This window comes from Drosophila persimilis, unplaced genomic scaffold (assembly GCF_003286085.1).
Source record: "Drosophila persimilis strain 14011-0111.01,24,50 unplaced genomic scaffold, DperRS2 tig00000191-arrow-pilon, whole genome shotgun sequence".
NCBI lineage: Eukaryota > Metazoa > Arthropoda > Insecta > Diptera > Drosophilidae > Drosophila > Drosophila persimilis.
This window is the reverse complement of record NW_020825298.1, coordinates 8631470-8654693: the sequence shown is the minus strand read 5'-3', so window position 1 is coordinate 8654693 and position 23224 is coordinate 8631470. Positions and strand designations below refer to the sequence as shown.

Genomic DNA, 23224 nt, shown 5'->3' with positions numbered 1-23224 from the left:
AGAATCTCTTGCTAAATTCCAATCGAAATTTCGATTTTAACAAGAAAATCGTTCAACTAAATTAATCTGAGTGTTGGCACAAAGTGCTGTACATACGTGCGCTGCCGCATTTGCTGTTGTTGTTGCTGTGCTGTTGGTTTATTGCAAGTCGTCGCTGGGCTTGGCAACGCATTTGTTTACACGCCACGAACTTTTTTTCGTTCCGCGAGAGGTGTTTTTTAGCAAAGCCAAGCTGTATATTCCAATGAAGAAGGACGTACTTCGCCTCATTGCGGAGGTACGACCGCGGCGTGCACTGTGGGATACAAACATCGCCCTTGCCAGCCGCAAGGACGAATGGACCTCGCAGTGGCTGGATGTATCTGAAACATTGCAGCTGGACGGTAAGTGGTGGTGCTCGTCACATATTATATTAGTACCCATGCCTTGCATTCTTGTCTTCCTGCAGTTACGGCATGCAAGAAGCGCTTCAAAGGACTGAGGGACAGCTACCGATCCGAGATTCGAAAGATACAGCAGGGTCGCATCCAAATGTCCAACTGGACATACTTTCGCCCCTTGGAGTTCCTGCGCTGCATATTCGATCCCACCGGCCTCGTGGGATTCGCTCCAGAGCATTTCGAGTTCGATTTTGAGTCGGCAGAGAGCTCCAACGACTATGATCAGACGCATCTGGATGACTTTATCATCGATCTGGACAATGATGATTCGGTGGACTTTGAGATAATGGGCGACATATTCAAACGTGACTCGCCCGAGCAGCAGGACTCGAGCTCCGATATGTCGCTGATGAAGCGGACGGACTTTGAGTCCGGTGCGTCGTTTATGAGGTGCCTGGACATGGAACTGTACAAGCCGCCGCCAACGAAGCGCTGTTGTCAGCGAAAGAGTTCGCCTTCCTATGAAGACCCCATAACGAATGGGGGCCATTTCCACAACAACAACAACAACAACACAAAGAATAGTCAAATGAAAAAAACAAATGTTGTGGACACAACGCCAGCGGCCAGCAAGGAACTTGTCCAAGCCAAGGACGATGCTGACTATAATTTTCTTCTTAGCCTTATGCCGCACATGAAGTCCCTCTCGGACATGGGCAATCTCAAATTTCGCATGGAAGTCAGCCGCATTCTGGTGGAACTAAAAAAGGAAGAGACTACGCCTGTACGCCCCGATCCGCCCCCCAGGCCGCAATACTCGCCTGCAGCCATGCCAAAGCTAACGCCAGCTCCAGTCACGCAGCGATCATCCCAGCACCAGCTGCAGTCAGCTCCAGAAAAATTTCTAAGCTACCTGAACGGCTATGTAGACAGTTCGATGGTCGAGTGCGATGTTAAGATAGAAAACGAACCTTTGCTTTAAGGTTCATAGACGTGTAATTTTAGTCTTTATTACACGAATGCGTTGCTCATTAGGAGAAACTATAGCCGGTGAGCTGAAAAGAAAATATAACTTTACATAGAGCATAGACAAAATGCGCTTGATTGAAATTTAATTTACTATTTTTACATTCATATTGTATACATAAGACTCGAGTGAACATTTCTACATCGATTCATACTATAGAACTTTGCTACACACACATTCTTGTAATTATTATGCCCCTATTTTTCACAAAATATAATGGTTGCAGATAGATAATGCCCCAACAAAATCGTGTTTTTCGATATGGGATCCTACTACCATCTACAACATCTAGCACAATGGGTGTACTTAATTCTGATAAATTCTATGTAAAAAGTTAAGTAATAAAATCATTTGAGAATTTTTAGTAATATCTAACATGCACTGCATATCAATATTCATCAATTAATATGGGGTAATAATAAATGTGTAATAATAAATATGCGGAACGTTTTTGTCGAGGCACATGGGTCTCGACATTAAGATGCTCCTCGGTAATTAAGTTATATATGTATATGGACAAGTATCTTTATGAAAAAAGTGAAACACGCTAAACAAAGGACAGGACAGGTAGGGGGTGGTGCTGCGCTCTCTTTATTGCATATCATGGAAAAAATTCGGCAAAAAATGAAAAACTCGCCAAATCGTATTATTTATTCGGCTATCTTTATTATTTTTTATTTAGTGTAGTGGAATATGATCATAGACAAAAAATTGACAATATCGATTAAAAAGTTCCATCAACAAAAAGGAAAAAAAACAACGTGGCGAAAAAATAAGAGTTTAAATCGTGATAGAGTAGGCTCTTTTCAAGTGTACGCAACGCCACACAGGAAAGGAGAGAGTCATTCACGTGTAAAAACAGCTGTGACGAGCCACGCTTTATGGAATGGGATCGGACACGCATCGACGAAAATTCGATAAAAAGTAGGGACAGAAGTTTGATCATTTTTAAAAACACCTAAAGCAGCACATCTTTATATAAGCCAGCAATGGGTTAACACGCTGTTCTGAAATGCCGCTTACAAAAACTGCAAAATTTCAAATTTTGTGTACCTATGACTCAAAGAGTGTAGGGGTATATTAGATTTAGGTAAATTTATACATTTACGTTACATTTACACGTACGAAGTGCTTCCGCCGATCGCAGCGATCGACAGGCATACTTTCTCATGTTTGTAGTGCGTTTGTTAGCGCAATAGGCAAAATTAAACATTCAGGCAGGCTCCTGGTTTCAGTTTGGCAAAAATGTTCGTATTTACTTTTGAAAACGAAAAAAATTGGTGCTCCCGTTTTTATAAAACGAAAGATTCTTTCGCTTTCAAAAAGAAAATTAAAAGTCAACGGAAAAAAACTTTACGTTTTCGTGCTAACTGCTGGGGCAGCTCGGTGGAAGCGCTTAGATTTTACCCATAACGTTCCATTACCAATTTAATTTTCCAAATATTGCTGTTACTGTTAGGAAGTCTTGATCTTCCTTAATAGCGCGTTTTCTGCCGTCGCTTTCAAGCAATTGAAAAAACAAAAGACCTTTTTGGCATGCTGTATTTTTAGGAAACAACCAGGTCTACTGTTGAGAAAATCAAAAATATCCATGAAAATAATGTGGGAAATCGGGAGCACCTGAAAACGAAAACGGAACGTTTTGTCTGAAAACGCAGGTTGCAACATTTGGCTCAGATCGCATCAAGAATAGTCAGAATGAAACGATTCCACTTGGCTGGTGTCGATATGTTTCACTTTCGCATCGATTCTGACACACAATACCAGCTGACCTGGTTGCTTGCTAAATAAACAGCATCATAAAAATGCGTTTTCTTTTTTTCAATTGCTTGTTTTGTAGCAAAACGACTTTAGAAAGTGCGTGAATTAAGAAGAGCAAGACATATTCGATACGACACTTCTGTATTTAACATGTCTGACAAGCTGTGAGTAAGAGCATGTAACAGAAAATTAAATTGCTAATGGTCAAAAAATTTATTGGTTGCATAATAGGCTGCAGGTGCTCCGTTACGAGAACAGTCTGTGCTGTTATGTGCAAAAATGTATTTCTTGCCAACGTTCCGGTAATCAAATCAGACTGGATCAGCTGTTTTTACCAAAACGAAAATGCCCTCACCAATTATTTTAGGACCAAATTTGAGGTTGTGTTGAGAAAAAATTATTATAAACAGAAGGAATAAGCTAAATTTCCTGGTAATGGTGTCAAATTTATGTTAGTGCAATTAACATTCGTTTTGTTGTATGAAAAGCCGTTTGCTTGTTTATTTCGTTTTGAAAACGAAGAAATCTTGCGGAATGTGAAAACGGGAGCACTAATTTATGTATGGTAATTCAAAAGTAAATCGAATAACTTTTGTGAAAGTGAAAACCGGAGCCTGGCTGTATAACATATTCAGCGGTTTTTCCCATCTGTCATGACAAATTCGAGCAAAGTTGAGAGAGATGCGCGGTTTGTTTTGCTTTCCTACTACAATCCCCCTCATCGGCAACTGATTCATGTGTATTAGCAGATTTCATTTTGTATACAAAATTTACTGACCTATTAAATTTCTCGCTTGAAGCCGAACAGCCCCGTCGAGAACCAAATTTTGTATATATTTAAAAAATTAACACGAAATACTGAAAATTAAGTTTTCCGTAAACCCGAAGTTCATAGCGGCCCCTTAAAACTGGAATATTGGGCTTACTGATGTTCCATTTCCAGAACATCCCAATCCAAATGAAACATAGTAGCCATGCGACAAACATATCTATCGTTATCGATATCACACACACATCACTAGCGAAGGCAAATGAAAAGTGTGAAAATTTATTAAAAATATCAAAAATACAACGAAAAATTGTTTAAAAAGCATTGAGCAGCATATTGACTGCGTGTAACATAAAACAGTTTTTATGCGGCGCTTGAAGAAATTGTCGAAGAGTCACAGCGTGACGGTTACACCGGAGAGCGATGGCAGCAGTGCGACGACGGCAATGGAGACGGCGACGGTAGCGGCTGCTTCGACGGCGTCCGACACAAATGGAGGGTCCGGCGCAGGCAGTGTCCTGAATCCAGATATATTTAAGCATTTCGACAAGGCCGGCAGAAGTGAATTGTACGTGTTTAATGCCTTCTACCACAACGATAGATAGATAGATACAAACAAACAGCCAAGCAGGCACCACACGTAATCCGCGCGCGCGTCGGATGCTGATGTAGTCTTCCCCGTTTACTGTAGCCTGCATATTGAACATTTCGTTTTAGTTTGAAATACCTCAAACAACAGCTGCAAGAAAGTGCCGACAGTCCCGTATACGATCAGAATGGAGTCTTCAGGCAGGGCGTCTCGAATGCCATATACGAGCTGCTCTGGCAAGCATTGCGCTTCACCCACAAGAAGGATCTTATTCTTCATCTGCTCACAGAAGTTGTGGTAAGCTAATAAATCGATCTGTAAAAGGATCTTCTATTAATATAAACCATATATATATTCCAGGCCATACATAAGGATTTCCCTAGTCTCATTGTGGATGTGGTCAATATTTTGGACAGCGAGACTTCCCTTATGACAGAGGGCCTGCAAGAGGAGCGTCATGGTTTTGTGCAGCTCGTCAAGGATATGGACAAGGTGGTGCCAGAGAGTTTGCTCAAAGAGCGCCTGGAGATTGATACGCTGCAGGAGGTGGGGATTGTGAAGAACAAGGGTTTCTACTCCAAGTTCATCAAGGTCAAAACCAAGTTGTAGTAAGTAATAACAAAAATATGAGATTTCTTTGGGAAAAATGTACTATCCAATATATTTATTTTTGCTACAGCTACAAGCAGCGACGCTTTAATCTATTCCGCGAGGAAAGCGAAGGCTTTGCCAAGCTAATAACCGAGCTGAATCAGGACTTTGAGGAGAGCACCACTCCCGAGAGCATTATGGACATTATAAAATCGCTGATAGGTAGGATTGAACATCCATTGATCTATGTATATATATATAGACTGTACTAAAACGCTAATCCCCTGCAAAGGTTGCTTCAATCTGGATCCCAACCGCGTGCTGGATATCATAATTGAATCGTTTGAAACCCGCCCGGATCGTTGGCAATTGTTTATACCCTTGCTGCGCAGCTATATGCCCACGGGTGCCATTATTTGTGAAGTACTCGGCTACAAGTTCTGCCATTTTAAGGACTCTCGTACGCCCCGATCTCTGTACCATGTGTGCGCGCTGCTGTTGAAGCACGAGGTGATTGAACTGAACGATGTTTACGTCTGGTTGACCCCCAATGATGGCAGCATCAAGGCCAACTGGGAGCACGAGCTGTCGGATGCCCGAGAAATGGTGCGAAAACTGAATCTGATCTCCACCAACAAAAAGGAAGACGACAAAGAGCCTCCACCACCGCCGCCAACCGTTAAGCGGTTTGATGAGGAAAAGTACAATCTTAATCAAAAGTTTGGTCTCTGCGAGGCTCTGCTCAAGGTGGGGGACTGGGAGAATGCCCACAGAATCATACAAAAACTGCCGGAACAATCGGTGGTCATACAAGAGCCCATTGCCCGTGCCATTGTCGAACTGATTCATTTGTCCGTGGAGCATGTCTACTACAAGAAATGCTTCAAAGCCCCCGCCGGCCGCAAACAGAGTCGCAATCGTTTGTACGATGATGCCAAGCTGGTGGCCAAGATGCAGGCCCGTGAATTTGTTGATCTGCGGAAGTATACGTGGCCGATGGCTAATGTTTTGGGCCCGGCGATGCACTGTGACACGGTGCTAATGTACAAACTGATACGGATTATGAGCAAGCTAATTGTGGAGATGGGTGTCGACAGCATGAATGGCCCGCCGCCTAATTCAGAGGCGGAGAAGCATTACTACGACATAATGACCTGCATGGATTCGTGCATACTGCCATCGCTGCTGTATTTGGACAATAATTGTTCCATGTCCGAGGAGATTTGGGCTGTGCTCAAGTATTTCCCGTATCATTTTCGATACAGTTTGTATGCCCGATGGAAAAACGATAGCTACCAGCTGCATCCGAATCTGATACGACGCAGTGGCTTGGCCATGCGCGACATCAAGGGACTGATGAAGCGTGTCAGCAAGGAAAATGTAAAGCAATTGGGTCGACTGGTGGGCAAGTACTGTCACTGTGCTCCTGGACTGATGTTTGATTATGTAAGTACAAAAAGAAATTCCATTTAATTGATGGTACGCGGGGTATCTCCCACCATAGAAGAGCTTTTCGTGCCTATTGCAACATCGTAAAGAGTTAATGAGTCTATCGTTAAAATGTATGTCGTTTTAAACCCTTTTTTTGCTGAATAGATTCTCCTGCAAATCCAGATGTACGACAACCTTATCGCACCTGTCTGTGACATGTTGAAGTTCCTGACATCTCTGTCCTTTGATTGCCTGGGCTATTGCATCATTGAATCGCTGACTCTGACGGGTCGTGGCAGGTTCAAAGACGACGGCACTTCGCTTTCCCTGTGGCTGCAAAGTCTGGCCTCCTTTTGTGGGACCATCTACAAAAAATACAGCATCGAATTGAGCGGCCTGCTGCAGTATGTGGCCAATCAATTGAAGTCACAGAAGAGCCTGGATCTGCTAATACTACGCGAGATTGTGCACAAGATGGCTGGCGTGGAGTCGTGCGAGGAGATGACCAACGAACAGCTGCAGGCCTTGTGCGGGGGCGAACAGCTGCGCGGCGAGGCGGGATATTTCAGTCAAGTGAGGAACACTAAGAAGTCATCAAATCGGCTGAAGGAGGCCCTGGCCAACAATGATCTGGCTGTGGCCATTTGTCTGCTGATGGCCCAGCAGAAGCATTGTGTGATCTATCGTGAAACGGCGGCGCATAGTCATCTGAAGCTGGTGGGGAATCTTTATGATCAGTGCCAGGACACGCTAGTGCAATTTGGCACCTTTTTGGGTTCCACCTATTCGGTGGATGAGTATGTGGAGCGACTGCCATCGATCATAACGATGCTAAGGGAGTATCACATCAATACGGATGTGGCATTCTTTCTGGCGAGGCCCATGTTTACACATCAGATTAATGTAAGCTGAGGAAGAACTGGCTCTTTTGAGCACGGATCTAATCTTTTCTCTCTGTTTTCCTTAGCAAAAGTACGATCAATTGCGTAAATCCGATCCGAATGCCAAAAAACTGACCACCACACAGAAAATGCAAAAGTATCTGGACGCCACACAACTCATCATGAACCCCATTGTGGAGTCTGTGCGTCCGCTGCATAGTGCCAAAGTGTGGGAGGACATAAGTCCGCAGTTTTTGGTGACCTTCTGGAGCCTCAGCATGTACGATCTGCATGTCCCCAACGATAGCTACCAGCGTGAGATTGGAAAACTCAAGCAATTGGCCCATCAGGCGGCCGAGGGCAAGGACTCCAACCAGTCCAAGAATAAAAAAGAACAAGAGCGATACATTGCTTTGATGGAGAAGCTAAATGATGAGCGGAAGAAGCAACACGAGCATGTCGACAAGATACAGCAGCGTCTGCAAGAGCAGAGGGACAGCTGGTTCCTGCTGCGTTCGGCCAAGTCCGCCAAGAACGATACCATTACGCAGTTCCTGCAATTGTGCCTGTTTCCGCGCTGCACTTTCACTGCCCTGGATGCGCTCTATTGCGCAAAGTTTGTCCATACCATCCACAATCTAAAGACGGCTAATTTTTCCACCCTGCTGTGCTACGATCGGGTAAGCTCTAGAAGCTCTAGCTCTGCTAGAAGCTGGATACAGCTCTGATTTCCTCTTTGTTATTTTGGGTAGATTTTCTGTGACATTACCTACTCGGTTACCTCTTGCACGGAGGGCGAGGCGACACGCTATGGCCGCTTTCTGTGCGCCATGCTGGAGACTGTGATGCGCTGGCATGCCGATCAGGCCGTTTTTAACAAGGAGTGTGCCAATTATCCCGGCTTTGTGACCAAATTTCGTGTCAGCAATCAGTTCTCAGAGGCCAACGATCACGTGGGCTACGAAAACTATCGACATGTGTGCCACAAGTGGCACTATAAGATCACCAAGGCCATTGTTTTCTGTCTAGACTCGAAGGACTTTATGCAGATACGGAATGCACTGATCATTCTCATGCGTATACTTCCACACTATCCCGTGCTGGCCAAGCTGGCGCAGATCATTGAACGGAAGGTGGACAAAGTGCGCGAAGAGGAGAAGACCAAACGACCTGATCTGTATGTCATAGCCTCCAGCTATATTGGCAAACTGAAGCTGAAGACACCGAACATGTTCAAGGAGAGTGACTTTCATCAGTTGCCTGAGCGGTTGCCCACTAAAGATTCGCAGGAGCCGGAAGCCCCAGGCACTGGTAGTGGGCCCAACATCAAAGTTTTGGCCTCGGATAAGGTGGCAACACAAGGTCCTACCTCACCAACGGCCACCAAGTCGGGGGGCAGTGCGACGTCCTTCTACAACAGCGAACAAAATGCAACCGGCAAAGAACGAGATGTAAAGTCATGTAAGCATTTTGTCAGGGATTTTCAAAAGTAAGAAAATTTAACATTAATTATTGTTTCTCTCGCGCTGCAGCTCTCAGCACGCGCCACGACTCGAAACCCACCGATCCCCGGGTGCCACCATCATCCACCGCCAACTCAGCGCCGTCCGAACGGGAGAGCAAGCAAAGAGACCTGCCTGGAGCCAGAGAGTCACACTCCCGCCTTACGAAGGATGAGCTGCATCTGCACCAGGAGCAGCAGTTCCAGTCTGGCAGCATCAATGCCAGCAATGGCAGCAGCCAAAACGATCGTCACAGCCGTGAAGTGGATCGTGAACGGGAGCACGAGCAGAGGCACAGCAGCCTCACCAGCAGCCATCGCAGCTCCCGAGAGACCAACAATCGCCCCAAGGAGCGTACTGAAGCGGAGCTGAATCAGCGTGCCCGAGAGCGTGCCCAACGCCAGGAAGAACTGGAGGCGGCAGCAGCCCAACGTAATCAGAAGCGAGAGAAGACATCGCGACGTGAGGAGCGGCATCGACACGAGGGTCTGGAAACAGTGGATCTGGTGGCCAGCAACTCAACTGAGCATCGACAGTTTGACGAGTACGAGGGCCGCCATCGGGATCGTGATCTGAGCTCTGTTTCGAACGAGAGCAATGGTTCCATGCAACACAGACGCAGCCTTGAGGCTATTGAATACGAAAAAGGTAAGTGGAATCATATATGTTGCCTGAGGACCCGAAAACTTTTCTATGGCGGGGTTTTTCGTGATGACCCGATGAAGGAGAAGAGCGCGTGTGGTTGGTTCATCTGTTCGTTAGTCCAAGAACCCATAAACAACAGAAAATACTTACGTTTCGGTCCGAAAAATCGAACAATCAAATACCCAGAGAATACCGATTGAACCGTCTTGGTAGAACATATAGAATATACAGTTTACAACGATTTTTCAATATGCTTCCCTTGCTTTACCTTGCAGATTCAAAGCGTCGCAAATTGGAATCATCGTCGAGCAGTTCAAAGGTTAGTACCATATGGTTGCAGACATAAGTACGCTAAGACAAAAAAAAAAAATACAACAACAATCTGCGATGGCGATCAAAATCTGGAGCAGACTGCGCGCGAGACTTCTTTGGGGGGTAGGCCCGCCAACCACCAACCAACCAAAAACATCAAAACTCCCTCTCGAACACTCCCCAATCTCGCAGCAGTTGCGGAACACAATCTACTACTTCAAAACTTCAATCGATACACAAAAAGCAGAAAGCCCCAAACCCAAACATAAATTTAAAAAAAAAAAAACACATCCATCTGGACTCTCAAGTTGATATATACTGATTAAGCAAGAGCATGATTGAATTTCATTGAATGAAATTTTAGTATTTTTGATAATGTATTTTATTGTATTGTATAGTTGTTAAATAGTTCTAGTAGTTTTAAAATTAATCTGTAAATCGATGGAAGTTTTCAACTGCAATACAACCTCGCCGCGCCTGTCATGACACACGATGACGATGACAATCGGGACCAGACCACAACATCTAAGACCTGAAGAGCTGCAACGCTAAGAAGAAAAAATATAGGAAAGCAATTTTTTAATACACCAAATCAAAACAAACAAACAAAAAAAATCATCAAAAAACCAACGAAATCATCAGAAACGAAAGCTACAACGAACAAAACCAACTAATCGTAATCCAAGCCACAAGTAAAAGAGAAGAAGTCTTCAATCAAGAGAGCATCATCGAGCATTTATATCCACCGTCTTCGTAAAAGTAAATCATTCAAAGATTGGTTCAAAGGATTGCGAAAAAATTAAAATCGAATCTGGCGCTGTTCACGATACAACTTCTACAAAATATTCTACACAACCACCGCAACATCTACTTACGAAAATTGAGCAAAAAATTACTACTCCATTTAGTTGAAGAAATTCCAAATTTACAACTTCAATCATTCCATAAAACGTATAAATTCGGCGATCACAAATTAGACCTCATCTTAGCCGTTGAATATGAATCGAGCTAAGAAGACGACCCGACGACTACACGAAGGAAGATATTACTGGGAAGCTCCTTGAATCTAACGTGATCGGTCTGAAGAAACAACACAAAGCTCTCAACATGACGGAGAGGAGTACGAGTAGAAGGCGAAGAAGAAGGAAGGCGGAGACGATAATCAATTGGATTGTCTCCAAGGGATTATTAACTGGATCCACGCCACCAAGGAACAACTGGAGTCTCGCAAATGGACTGTTGTTTCTGGAGCAACTGCATTCTTTAACAAATTTCAAGCCAAGAGGATGTTTTCTCATCTTCTGTATCTATACTGAGCGAGGACACAACTGGAAGCTGGAAAATGGGTTGTCTGATCGAGCTAAAATATCTGGCTTCGCCCTGCGCAGAGGAACAACTGGCCCTCCAATACAAAATTCAAAGGGGGAATTCCTCCATAATATGAAACAGTCTGGAACGTTGGAGGCGCCATTTACTTCATCTACGGCTAACACTGTACATGCGTGCACCTGGACTTCATCTACTTAGAGTGTCTAAGTAGCATCTATTGACTCTATCTCTTCGTGAACCCAGAGGGTCGTAGCATCCGTCGACTTTCTCTTCGGGGATCCGGCGGCTTGGAGCATCTGCCAACGCTCATTTTGTGGATCCAGAGAGTCATAGCTGACTATCGGCTCTCTCTTCGGTGAAACATAGGGTCGTAACATCTGTCCGACTCTCTTCGTGGATCCAGAGGCTGTAGCTTCCGTCAACTCTCTTTCTGGATGCAGAGGATCATATCCATCTGTCGACTCCCTTTGTGGGAACCACGTTGCCAATCTTCTTGACCCATTTGGTTGTAAAAACGATGGGAACGAACCTCTCTTCATCCTTGTGGACACGTGATTCGGCCTTACATTGCTATTGCCCTGACTCTGCTAGCCTGTACGCGATATCTTTGCCTACTGTACCTGTGGGTACTGCACCTGATTGCAGTTTAGTTGTTAATTCCGTGCCACGGGTAAGTGATGAACGCGAGATGATGAGGGCGGCGGACAATACTTGTACACCCATGTATATATAACCATACCAATCGTAGGGACTCCAAATCAGACCAAGACACAACCTACGCACACACAAGGGACACACACACACATAATTAGTTACACACACACGCATATATCGTGGATGCTTTGGATGCCTATTCTTATTAATCCTATGGCCATTACAGAAGGTTGAGGAGCTCGTCGACAGCGTGAAGAAGGCGCGTCTCAAAACCAAAGAGCGCAACAAGGACAAGATGTCCGATGAGGAACGGGATGCGCGCAAGGATCGCAAGCTGGGACGCAAGCGGGACCGCGCCGAGGAGTCCAACAATGTCGAGCACAAGCGACGGCGCGAAGGTAAGGACTATACCCAAGCAAGTTTTCAAGACATCCAATTTTTAATCAACGTTTTTTAGCACAAAACGGCGATGATGATCTGCGTGAGCGAGAGCGACACAGAGTGAGTTCTTTCGAAGAAGCCCCTAACGTTGGTTTTTTCTTATGTTTCCTTGTTTTGTCTTTCAGGATAAATCCCCACGTGAGCGTTCCCATGAGAAGTTTGACAGAGAACGAGGTGGAGGAGCCGCGGGCGGCAGTAGTTCGCGAGGCGACGATCGACAGTACTCTATCAAAACAACACGCTCCTCCAGGGTCAACTACTAATCAACCATATCCTGGGATCGATCGTATCATTTTCTCTGATGCATTTTGTAACATTTCTAAAACGAATTCTGAATTGTCTCTTCAACCAACAATAACATCAACACCCAATGCGACTCTTATTTTAAAAAGACTTAAAATTGTCTTAGGTACCTACCTAAAAGAAAATTCAATCAATTACACTGTACAAAAATATCTAGAAAGAAACCTTTTATTTAATACGATCTGGGAATCAGCATACCAAGAAGAGCTTCCTCTTTTGGTTTTGCTAAGATTAATTGTTGGAATTTCATAAGACATTTCCAGAACTTAGGCAAGCCATTTTGAAGTGGTCTAACATCAAACAATGAATCGTTTATATTCGAATAAGATGTTCACTAAATATTAATGTAGTTTTAACCGTTCATTCATGCACACTGCCAGAATACACTAAAATATAGTACAATTCAAATAGTATCTACAAAATCAATAAACATTGAGCGGTGTTCTTGTGCCATAGCCAGAACTTTTGCATCCTCCACAATAGCCTCCTGTGGTATCTTGCCCCAAGTCAATATTTCATTGAAGATATTCATCGTTTTCTGGAAAATTGTATGATTTATTATTCAATTTTCATTTGTATTTTGTTGTTTTGAATTTTGTTTAGCTTTGTTTTTGCGAAGTTTGTTGTTGAAGATGTTAAAGCTCCGATCGATACGATTCCTTCTCAGGCATTGTACAGTTGAATAATTCACGACCAAAACCGAACCAGTTCTTTTTGAATATTTTTTGGGATATCACATTCTGTCAGCACACAAAATTTGTTTGCTCTAGCACTTGTAGTCTTTGAGAACTGGGCATCAAACAAGACGGACGAAGGGACGAACAATAGCTACATATATCGACTCAGCTATTAATTCTGTTCATATAGTTCGTCTCAGAATAATATTACGTTAAAGCTTTAGGTAAACTCTTCAGGCATCCATAGATGAGACTTTTGTTCTTAAAGTTCTTAAACAACTTTCATATACATATTTTAAGAGTCCTTTACAAGCCCCAAAAATAGTAGAGAGATGTAGATTTATAAAGTGTACATGGATCCTTTAGATTCCTTAGCAAAAACTCATTAAATTTCCTTTGTTTTCGAATCAAATTTTATTAAATTTAAATTATTTTTTACATTTAACAGTTTTGAGTTTTGATCTCATTTTTAAAACACGCATATCCGATTTCTAAACAAAAGCTTTCCACTATATTTTGTTGTTAATCAACTCCAAGACCTTTTTGGTTTTCGTTCCACTATCAATATATTTGCTATATATTTTCTTTTATAATTTTTAACTTTGAAAGTTTTCCTGAGGTTTTTAATTGGCTGAGGCCAGTCGCCGCTCCTATGAATTATTTCCAGATTTAGATTAGAGAGCGTTCTTTAATAGTTTACCTTGGATTTTTATTAAATAAAATATTAACAATTGGGGGTTTAGGAGTGAGGGCTGAGATGCCCGTTGGTTAGTTTTAGTTGGTGTTGCTTTTGGCTCCTAAAATTTGCACTTTGACTTTAACAAAAGTAAAGTACATAAATAATAACATAATATCAAAAATGTCAATTGAATTATTACTGATCCTCGGGATTCGGCAGCTTCTCCCAGGTGGGCTCGACGCCCCAGATCTCGCGGGCATACTCGGCAATGGTACGATCCGACGAGAATTTGCCGCTGGACGCAATATTGTGGATAGCCATCTCCAGCCATTTGGCTTGGTTCTGCGCAGAAAAAGAGAAGGACAGAGTTTAGAAAGAGTTTTGGATCTTAAGTTTTTACCCATGGATATCCATGCTTACCTGGTAGGTCTTGGACACCAGATCCTGGGCCTTCAGGTACGCATCAAAGTCGGCCAGCGAGAGGTAGTGATCGTACTTGAGCAGAATATCGGCAATGTTCTTGAACTCGTTGGGATTGCCGGGGCTGAAGAAACCGCCCTGGATCTGATCGATCACCTGCTTGATCTCGGCATTGGCATTGTAGTAGTCATAGGCATTGTAGCCCTTCTTCTTGAGGGCCTCCACCTCGGTGACGGTCATGCCAAAGATGAAAATGTTTTCCAATCCCATCTCTTCGGCCATCTCCACATTGGCACCGTCCAGCGTGCCGATGGTAAGGGCGCCGTTCAGCTGGAACTTCATGTTGCCAGTGCCGGAAGCCTCTGTGCCGGCGGTGGAGATCTGCTCGGACAGATCCGCAGCGGGCATGATCTTCTCGGCGAGCGTCACGCGATAGTTCTCCAGGAAGATGACCTTCAGCTTGTCTCCAACAATGGGATCATTGTTGACCACATTACCAACGGAACAGATCAGCTTGATGATCTGCTTGGCCACATAGTAGCCGGGTGCGGCCTTGCCACCGATCATGATGGTCCTCGGTGTGAAATTGGCTGTGGGATCCTTCTTGATGCGATTGTACAGGGTGATGATGTGCAGGCAGTTGAGCAGCTGGCGCTTGTACTCGTGGATGCGCTTAACCTGGATGTCGAAAATGGACGAGGGATTGACCTTCACGCCATAGTCGGCCTCCAGGATGGCGGCCAGCTTCAGCTTGTTCTCCTGCTTGACACGAGCCACATTACGCTGGAAGTTCGGGTCCTTGGCCCACTTCTTCAGGGCCACCAACTGGTCTAGATGCACGGGCCACTCGTCGCCGATCTTCTCGGCAATCAGATCGGACAGACCCGGATTGCACAGCAACAGCCAGCGGCGTGGAGTGATGCCGTTGGTCTTGTTCTGGAACTTGCCGGGCTCCATTTCGTAAAAGTCACGGAAGAGCGAGTCCTTCAGGATCTGCGAATGGATGGCAGCCACACCGTTGACGGCATGGGAGCCCACAATCGACAGATGTGCCATATTGACGCGCTTATCGCCATCCTCCTCCACCAGGGACATGCGACGCATGCGGTCCAGATCCGTGGGGAACTTCTTCTTCACATTCTCCATATGCAGGAAATTAATGTGATAGATGATCTGGAGATGACGGGGCAAGATCGACTCCAGCAGGGACACGGGCCAGCGCTCCAAAGCCTCGGGCAGCACAGTGTGGTTGGTGTAGGCACAGGTGCGGGTGGTAATGTCCCATGCCTTCTCCCAGGTCAGATGCTCATCGTCGAGGAGGATGCGCATCAGCTCGGGTATGGCCAGCGAGGGATGGGTGTCGTTCAGCTGGATGGCCACCTTATCAGGGAAGTGATCAAAGGAGTTGCGCACCGCCTCGCGGGATCCAAACTTCGAGGCCTTGTAGCGACGAATAATGTCCTGGAGAGTGGCGGCGCACATGAAGTACTCCTGCTTGAGACGCAGCTCCTTGCCCTCGAAGAAGTTGTCGTTGGGGTACAGCACACGCGAGATGTTCTCGGCCAAGTTACGGTCCAGCACGGCCTGAATGTAGTCGCCATCGTTGACTGTAATCAGGAATGAGATATCACTTAATGGGAGGTTCTTTGAGGGGGAGTATAATTGTTTGGGACTTACAGAACTTCAGGTTGAAGTCAGCCGGTGACTTGGCCGACCACAGACGCAGCGTGTTGACATGATTGTTGGCATAGCCGGGAATGGGATTGTCATAGGGCATGGCATACACCTTCTGGGAGTCCACCCACTTCTTACCCTCAGGGGTATCGATCACACGGCCATAGAAATGGACGGGCAGCATGAACTCGGGACGTGCCTTCTCCCAAGGGTTGCCATAACGCAGCCAATCGTCGGGCTCCTCCACCTGCTCACCATTCTTGATCTTTTGGGCAAAGATACCGTACTCATAACGAATGCCATATCCATAGGCGGCCAGACCCAGAGTGGCCATCGAGTCGAGGAAACAGGCGGCCAGGCGACCGAGACCACCGTTGCCCAGACCGGCATCCTCCTCCATATCCTCGAGATTCTCAATGTCCAGACCAATCTGGTACATGGCTTCCTCGCATTCGCTCTGGATGCCCAGATTGATCATGGTGTTGGTGAGGGAGCGACCCATGTAGTACTCCAGCGAGAGGTAGTACACACGCTGAAAGAAAAATCAGGGGATGATGGCGATTAATTCATAGGAAAGGTACATTTGGGATCAGGGATCAATAGTTCTAAAGATTGGATACAATACAAGATTAAAAAATACCATTGGGCCGTTGAACGAATAAAGCAAGAAACAAGCAAGATACGAAATAGAAAGCCTTCTGCTCTTCTGCAACAAGATAACGAAAATGTGCATGTGAGCATGTCGTAATTGAGCGAATCTCAATTACAAGCACACAAAGAAAATAGCAGACAACGCCAACAAGAACAAGTACGAGCCAAATACTGAATATTCCGCTCTTAAGAAAGTGCTGATTGGAGCGATGGCCAACGAATGTCCCTACACAATAAACCACTACACATGATAAAATGTTGTGTGCAGATTCCTGTGATATCACACTGAACCAAGTTTATCAAGTTATTTCCAAACTGCCCACTCTTCGAGTATAAGTCTAATGTCTAAGTCTAAAAACTAACGATGAACTCTTTCAGTGAATCAGAATGCTTTTAAGAGCGTATCTTGGAAGAGTTTAAGAGCAAATCAACAATGGGTTTAAAAGAGAGAGAAAATCGGATTAAGATTATTGTTCAAGCAGAACCGTTTTGTTTTGCCCGTGAATTATTCGCCAAGTGCAAGGTTCCATTCTTAGCCCAGGCTCAACTGTACAGCATACACCCAAATACCTGTACAATGCCTGATAAGGAACCGTATCGATCGGATGCCCAGTTATGCCGGACATGTGCCGGTGCCGGTGCCGGCTTGCCCCACAAGGTCACCCAGTTCTCCCAATGACAACATAGGCGTTATCAATCGCTGGAATCGTTTGCTAATTTCAGGGCAGCCTTAATGGAAACTATTAATAGAGGTTCGATTCGATCCGATCCGATTCCGATCGGTTGCCACTGATTGCCATAATGTTACGAGGGCATTTGATTGTTTATAGCAACAGTTATCAGGAGGATTATGTACTGTCGATACGGGCTGCACTTTGTATGATTGAGTGCAGAGCATGAATCTAATGCATCGGAATGGAAATCTATCTATTGCATCTCTGGTCAATGCTAGGGTGATGTGGTGATCGGGTTTACTGTCGACAGTCGACATCATCGTTGACAGTGTCGCCACTTAATGGCTTCAAGGTATGCGACTATGCGCCGGACAATCCTTATCAGCGGACATATGTAGATTATGCCCTAAAAAACGCATACCCCAGGCGCATGCTGGCTCCCTGCCCCACATCTAATTAGAAGTCTGAGATTTGTTTGACGAATCTTGTTTGTGCATAATACTCATCATAGCATCTCTACGTGTAACGGGGTTAAAGGGTTGAGCTTATTGATTAGAAACATTCCGCAAACTTTCCGATAATATAAATGTTGGGTTGTGATTCAAGAAAATAATGCACCAGGAAATGGAATCAGTAGGGAGAAATTGGTTGAATATTTTCTCCAACTATACGAGTATATAGATTCTTAACATAATTTAGAGAAGTTAGTTATAAAGCGTCATGCACAAGACAGTAAATTGGTTTTTGTTTTCTCTGTTTTTGAAAAATTCGCTTGTGCGTCTCGATATACATACGAGTATGTCCAATGATTGATTCGGGATTAAACACTATGATACAAAAAAGCAATGGACCATTAAATGAAATCAGTTGGGTGGAAAACATCATTAGATACTTCCTTATCCCCGTATACCAGACATTTGATATGCAACAATTTATTTGTGATTCAAATTTTCATAAGGTAAGACATTCAATAAGGAAAGATCCCATACGCTGTTGTGAGCCACAAGTCTAAGCACGACCCTACCTCACTCTCAAAATGTGAATAAAATTGTTTGGCTTATCTAATCGAAAAGCTGGCAAAACGTAAATTTTGGGTCAACATACTCGTAAAAGCTTTTTAAGTCATTCAACTTTAGAATTTGGTTGCCATTTCACCTAGTCGGTAAGTAGGGGACTTTGGCAAACGTTCTGGCCCAAACCGATAGCGAACTATAACCAGACATACGAGTACATATGTTTTGTTGTTTGTTGCTGCTTTTGATAACAATAAATGATATTTGTTTGCTTTTGTTTTTCTATAGGTACATATAGCCTATATACTTATAGCCACATTATATCTACATATGTATAAGTATGGCAGATGTGCATAGGAAGGGCCATTAATGACTGGATTAGGTTTCCATTAGGTGATAAGTTGTGGAAGCATATGGATTCAGTGACACAAAGTTTTCTACTTATATATATAGGAAAATTCCGAAGAACTCTTACCCCCAATAGTGGCAGCTGGTTATCCAACTCAATGAACTTTCTTCAATTTACATAAATTACTGCAGATTGGAATAGATGGAATGAAAGTGGTTCTTCAATTAGAGCCAACTCTAGACACACCACAACAGCTGTTCAATGTATCCATGAGATACAATCAACCCCATACTATACTCGTGCGTACTCCCTCTCCCTGCTCTGATGATTGCGTGAGTTAATTGCATTGTATGCCCGTGTCCGCACGCCCGAAAACTAAACACAAACATCGGATCTATTAATGGGTAACATAAAAGTTCCATAAAACCTGAACGTAAAGGAAAAATTCGACTGAACTAAATGACAAACGACCAGCGCATAGCTAACCCATCCCACCCCCCCAAAAGTGTACCCGAAATAAAAATAAGAGAAAGACCTGCAAAGAAATATAGACACTGCATATACAAAAATTTTCCTTTATATTTTTGTCAAGAAGACGCTTTCGTTTTGTTGTTAATAACCTTTGATTGACCTTGAAAATATGTGTGTCGGTTGCCTATATACGTATGTATTTGGTATATATGTATGTATCTTGTCATACACAGAAGCAACAACAGCAGTTTTCCCCCGAAATTAGTTAAATTGAAAATATTTATGAGACCAAAAAAAAGTATATGTACTACCCGGAAAGTTTTTGGGTGCCGAAATTGCTGTGGCGCCGCGAGTATTTGTACTCAATGAATAATTAATAGATCGGTGAAGTTATGCTGTATCTGTGAGATATTAACGGGGGCACGAAATTGAAAGTGATTTAAGCTGACATTCAGGCAAGGACAAAGAGTAGTCATGTGCTGCGAAAGTACAATATTTGCTAATGAAAAGCTCTCACGCTTTGGGCACGTGTTGAGCAACTTGTGTATCTGTTGGATACACGGCCGGTGGACGGGCTAAGCTTGGGCGTACTTCATAAGAATTTTGCTACAACATGTATCATCTTTCTAAGGCGGATATCTTCATTAGCCATAGAAATGTTGAAAGAAAATAAATAAATACGAAATTTAGATGCTCGTTCAAGGAAATTGTATGCCAATTGAGTTATCACAAAAACATACAAAAGAAAGCCACTTGATAGATGTAGATTTATGTATATAGTTATAGATTCTATAAGCAATACGACGACAGCTGTGAAGCTATTTATAAGCTGTTATAGGCCTTAAAATCAGCTGCTAGAGGAGAACCCGCAGTAACCGGCTTTTGGGTCCACCTCCACTACCAATTTGTGTGCAGTGAAAGTTTGCAATTTTGGGCATTCTCTCGTCACACATCGTTCTCACGTTTTTGGCATTGATCCCATTGCACTATGGGATATGTTGCCAAAAATCGGTGTGCAATTAGGCAGAGGAGAGGCGACAGATAATTGCGAACGAGTAGGAAAACAAAAGCGAAAGAAGTGCAGCAAGCGGCCAGATGAGAAAAATAAATTTGGCCACCAAAGCGGACAGCGCAATAAATTGGCGGACAACAGGCCGCAAAAATAAAATGTCGTAATACCCAAAAAAATAAAAAATGGAATATAAAATAAATTGAATCCATTTTCTATGGGCTCTTTTAGCCTGGAGCGCGCACACATTTCGGGGGTCAAAGGCAGAGCAAAAGTTAGGTTACGTTTTGTTTTTTTGGGAAATTTCCATGAAGTGGGAGTAAAATCAATAGCCCTCAATGGAGTGGGGTACTTACCTTGGGATCCTTTTCGTAGTAGTGCTGCTGTGTGCGTATCCAGCGTCCAACCATGTTGTCCTTGACGGTGTTCGCCAGGGCAAAATAGTAGTCGCGCAGAGTGGCCACATTGCGATCCTTCACCAGGGTGTAGTGGAGATGGCGATTGAAGTTCTTCTTCACCTCGGTCACATTTCCCACCTCGGCAATGCCGCGCACCGAGATTTGCTTGCGTCGATCCGCGTCCGATTGGGGCTTCGACATGGTTGTCCTAGTTATATACGGTATATGTCTCTTTTTAACAATTTATATATACTATATATATATGTATATGGGTGGATTCTGTTCCGATGCGTGGGTGCGCGTGTGTGAAAAACCCGTCAGCGAATGCGAAAAGAATCGACCAAGAAACCAAGAGGACCGTTCGCTGCAAACTCCGGAGCACTTCTCAGGCGACGCTGTGCATTATATGCTTTTGTTTTTGTCCATCAAAGCTTTTCAGCTTTCTCGTTCTCGGGCTCTCTCACTTTTGGCGCTGATTCTGAGTTCTCTGTGACACACAGTTGGGGTTCTTATCAGGCTCTCCCAGCAGCAGACCAGAACAGAGCATACAGCAAAGCGTCGCTTGCATTCCATTCCTCTGTTATGCACTCTCTCTCCTCACTCCTACCTGAAGCTTTGTTGGCCACTCTCTCTTCTCTCCACTCTCTCTTCTGATTTGTTGTTCTCTCTCTGCCCCAGTCACCTTGTACGAAGGTCATACATGCGTATTTTATTTTTTGTTTCCATGATTTTTGTTCTTGTTTGGGGAGCAGCTGCTCAGGTGATGGTGGCGCCCTCTGCGACGAGTAAGCTTACAGCTGTCAAATGGAAAGCTTTCGAAACAGCTGTTGTGGCGCGCGTTCTTTAAGGTTGCCAGCATAAACAAACGCTGTAGCTCGGGTCCACGTCTTGTTTGTGTCTGGGCCGGTCAATTATGTCTAAAACTTTCTTCTAACTGTCGAATTTTTATCATTGTTTTGATCTTTACGATCCCCAGCCTGAATGGGAGAGTGTATAGTGAAGAATGTACTGTGATTGACCTTATAAAACTGTGTATAAACTAAACCTCGCAGTGCCAAGAACATCGGTAATTATTCTACATTTTACATGTCTTAACATTTTGCTACATGTCAACTACATATTTATGTAGTTCGCCGATTCTAAGAGTAGCGGCAAAGTGGAATTTTTTTGAAAGTGAAGTTCAAAGCATAAATATTGTCGTTTTCGTTTTAAACCCGTTTGAGTTACCAAAACAGTTTCGGTTATTGTACGTTATATTCAAACCTGTGGAAAAGTCGGTCCTTTAAAGTGACAACATGTTAAGCGCGCTGAATAGCTGGCAGAAAACTATCACGACAGCATGACGCATGTGCTGATTCCCCAATTTTGCGGCATATTCACCGTAATAAAAAGGCTCGGCCTATTCAGTCAGAATTTAAAGGAAGCAAAAAGAGATCCTTAACCGATTTAAAGGAAGCAAAAAGAGACAATTACCCGATTTGAAAAGAGAAAACAGAGCCAATAGGGAGCAGCAGCTGGGTTAGTTAGAGCTTTCAGCTGTCAAATCGAAAGCTTTTTAAGCAAATGTTGGGGTGCGCGTTACCAGCTTAAAAAAAATGCTATGAGGCGCGTATAATAAATTATTCAAATCTTTTATTTGAATCCCAATAAGGAGGCTACATTTTAACGCTGAGAATGAAATTTGCTGTGAGAGTGGCCAAAAAACAATAATTCTGTACCGATATTATTTTCTAAATTTATTGAAATCAACTAATTTAACAAATTGACATAAAATTTCATTAACTTTGATGTGCAAAACCTATTCAAATCAGCAAATGTTGTAATTTGTATGGTCATGTTTGGCATTATTATTATCTTCTACAAGAAATATGATTTTTGATAATAGTTCTTCCATAAAGTCTTTTTTACATATTCAACTAAAAATTGGTAAACTTTATATTTTTAAGCTTTAATTACCCCGGAATTTCAAAACGTGACACCAGAGAATAATGTATTTATTCCTCTTATGTCGTTAGTTCTTGTGTATTCTCAGTGCAGTCGCCTATGCTTTGCTTACCTGAGCGATTAAGCCGGTCCTTATCTGCGATCTAGATTCCAGATGATAAGAGCACTCGCACTATTGTCGATGCATTCGCTTGAGAACTGATTAGCATATTGATGATGTCATTCACTCGGAAGATATCCCATCAGCACTCCATTCTGACTATTTATAGTTTTGTTTACAAATCTCTTTCCCTTTGTCAACAAATGCTAATCGTTGGGACCGGGCAAAGGGCATCTAGAATTCAGTCTGAAAGGAATTTAGTTATTCCATTTTCTTGTTTATTACTTTCCATAATGGCACTCCCATGTTCCACTACTTGGGAATGCATGCGGAAAGAGTCCTTGAAAGGTGCGGCAGGGCTGAAGGCAGGATAGTATGAGCACGAGTGCGAGTTCCGGGGGCAAACAACATCTTGTTTCTTGTATTCTTTTCTTTCCATTCTCTCGTTTCCCCTTCTGTTCATTGCAAAATGAAAATGATTAGCACATTTGCCAGGATGGTAAGGTGGTAGGGTGGTAGGGCGGGTAGGGGTAAGCTCGTACCACATCCT

The 23224-nt window shown here is 43.6% G+C and overlaps 3 protein-coding genes across 3 annotated transcripts; 2 read left to right on the top strand and 1 right to left on the bottom strand.

Moving 5' to 3' along the window:
* The first annotated feature begins 15 nt into the window (after positions 1–15).
* LOC6589376 lies at positions 16–1619 on the top strand. The gene is made up of 2 exons (XM_002014866.2): positions 16–383; positions 449–1619. The coding sequence occupies exons 1-2, from the start codon at positions 245–247 to the stop codon at positions 1360–1362; spliced, it is 1053 nt and encodes a 350-aa protein (XP_002014902.1). The 5' UTR covers positions 16–244; the 3' UTR covers positions 1363–1619.
* A 2651-nt stretch (positions 1620–4270) lies between these two features.
* Positions 4271–12788, top strand: LOC6588848 (THO complex subunit 2). The gene is made up of 13 exons (XM_002014867.2): positions 4271–4505; positions 4655–4823; positions 4887–5134; positions 5206–5339; positions 5410–6563; positions 6714–7451; positions 7516–8109; positions 8182–8890; positions 8962–9579; positions 9852–9895; positions 12098–12269; positions 12329–12372; positions 12438–12788. Exons 1-13 carry the CDS (start codon positions 4303–4305, stop codon positions 12573–12575), a joined length of 4965 nt encoding a protein of 1654 aa, XP_002014903.1. The 5' UTR covers positions 4271–4302; the 3' UTR covers positions 12576–12788.
* A 1191-nt stretch (positions 12789–13979) lies between these two features.
* LOC6588849 (glycogen phosphorylase) lies at positions 13980–21001 on the bottom strand. The gene is made up of 4 exons (XM_002014868.2): positions 20589–21001; positions 16069–16597; positions 14392–15998; positions 13980–14313 (listed from the first exon to the last, which is right to left on the bottom strand). The coding sequence occupies exons 1-4, from the start codon at positions 20829–20831 to the stop codon at positions 14167–14169; spliced, it is 2526 nt and encodes an 841-aa protein (XP_002014904.1). The 5' UTR covers positions 20832–21001; the 3' UTR covers positions 13980–14166.
* Between the last annotated feature and the right edge of the window lie 2223 nt (positions 21002–23224).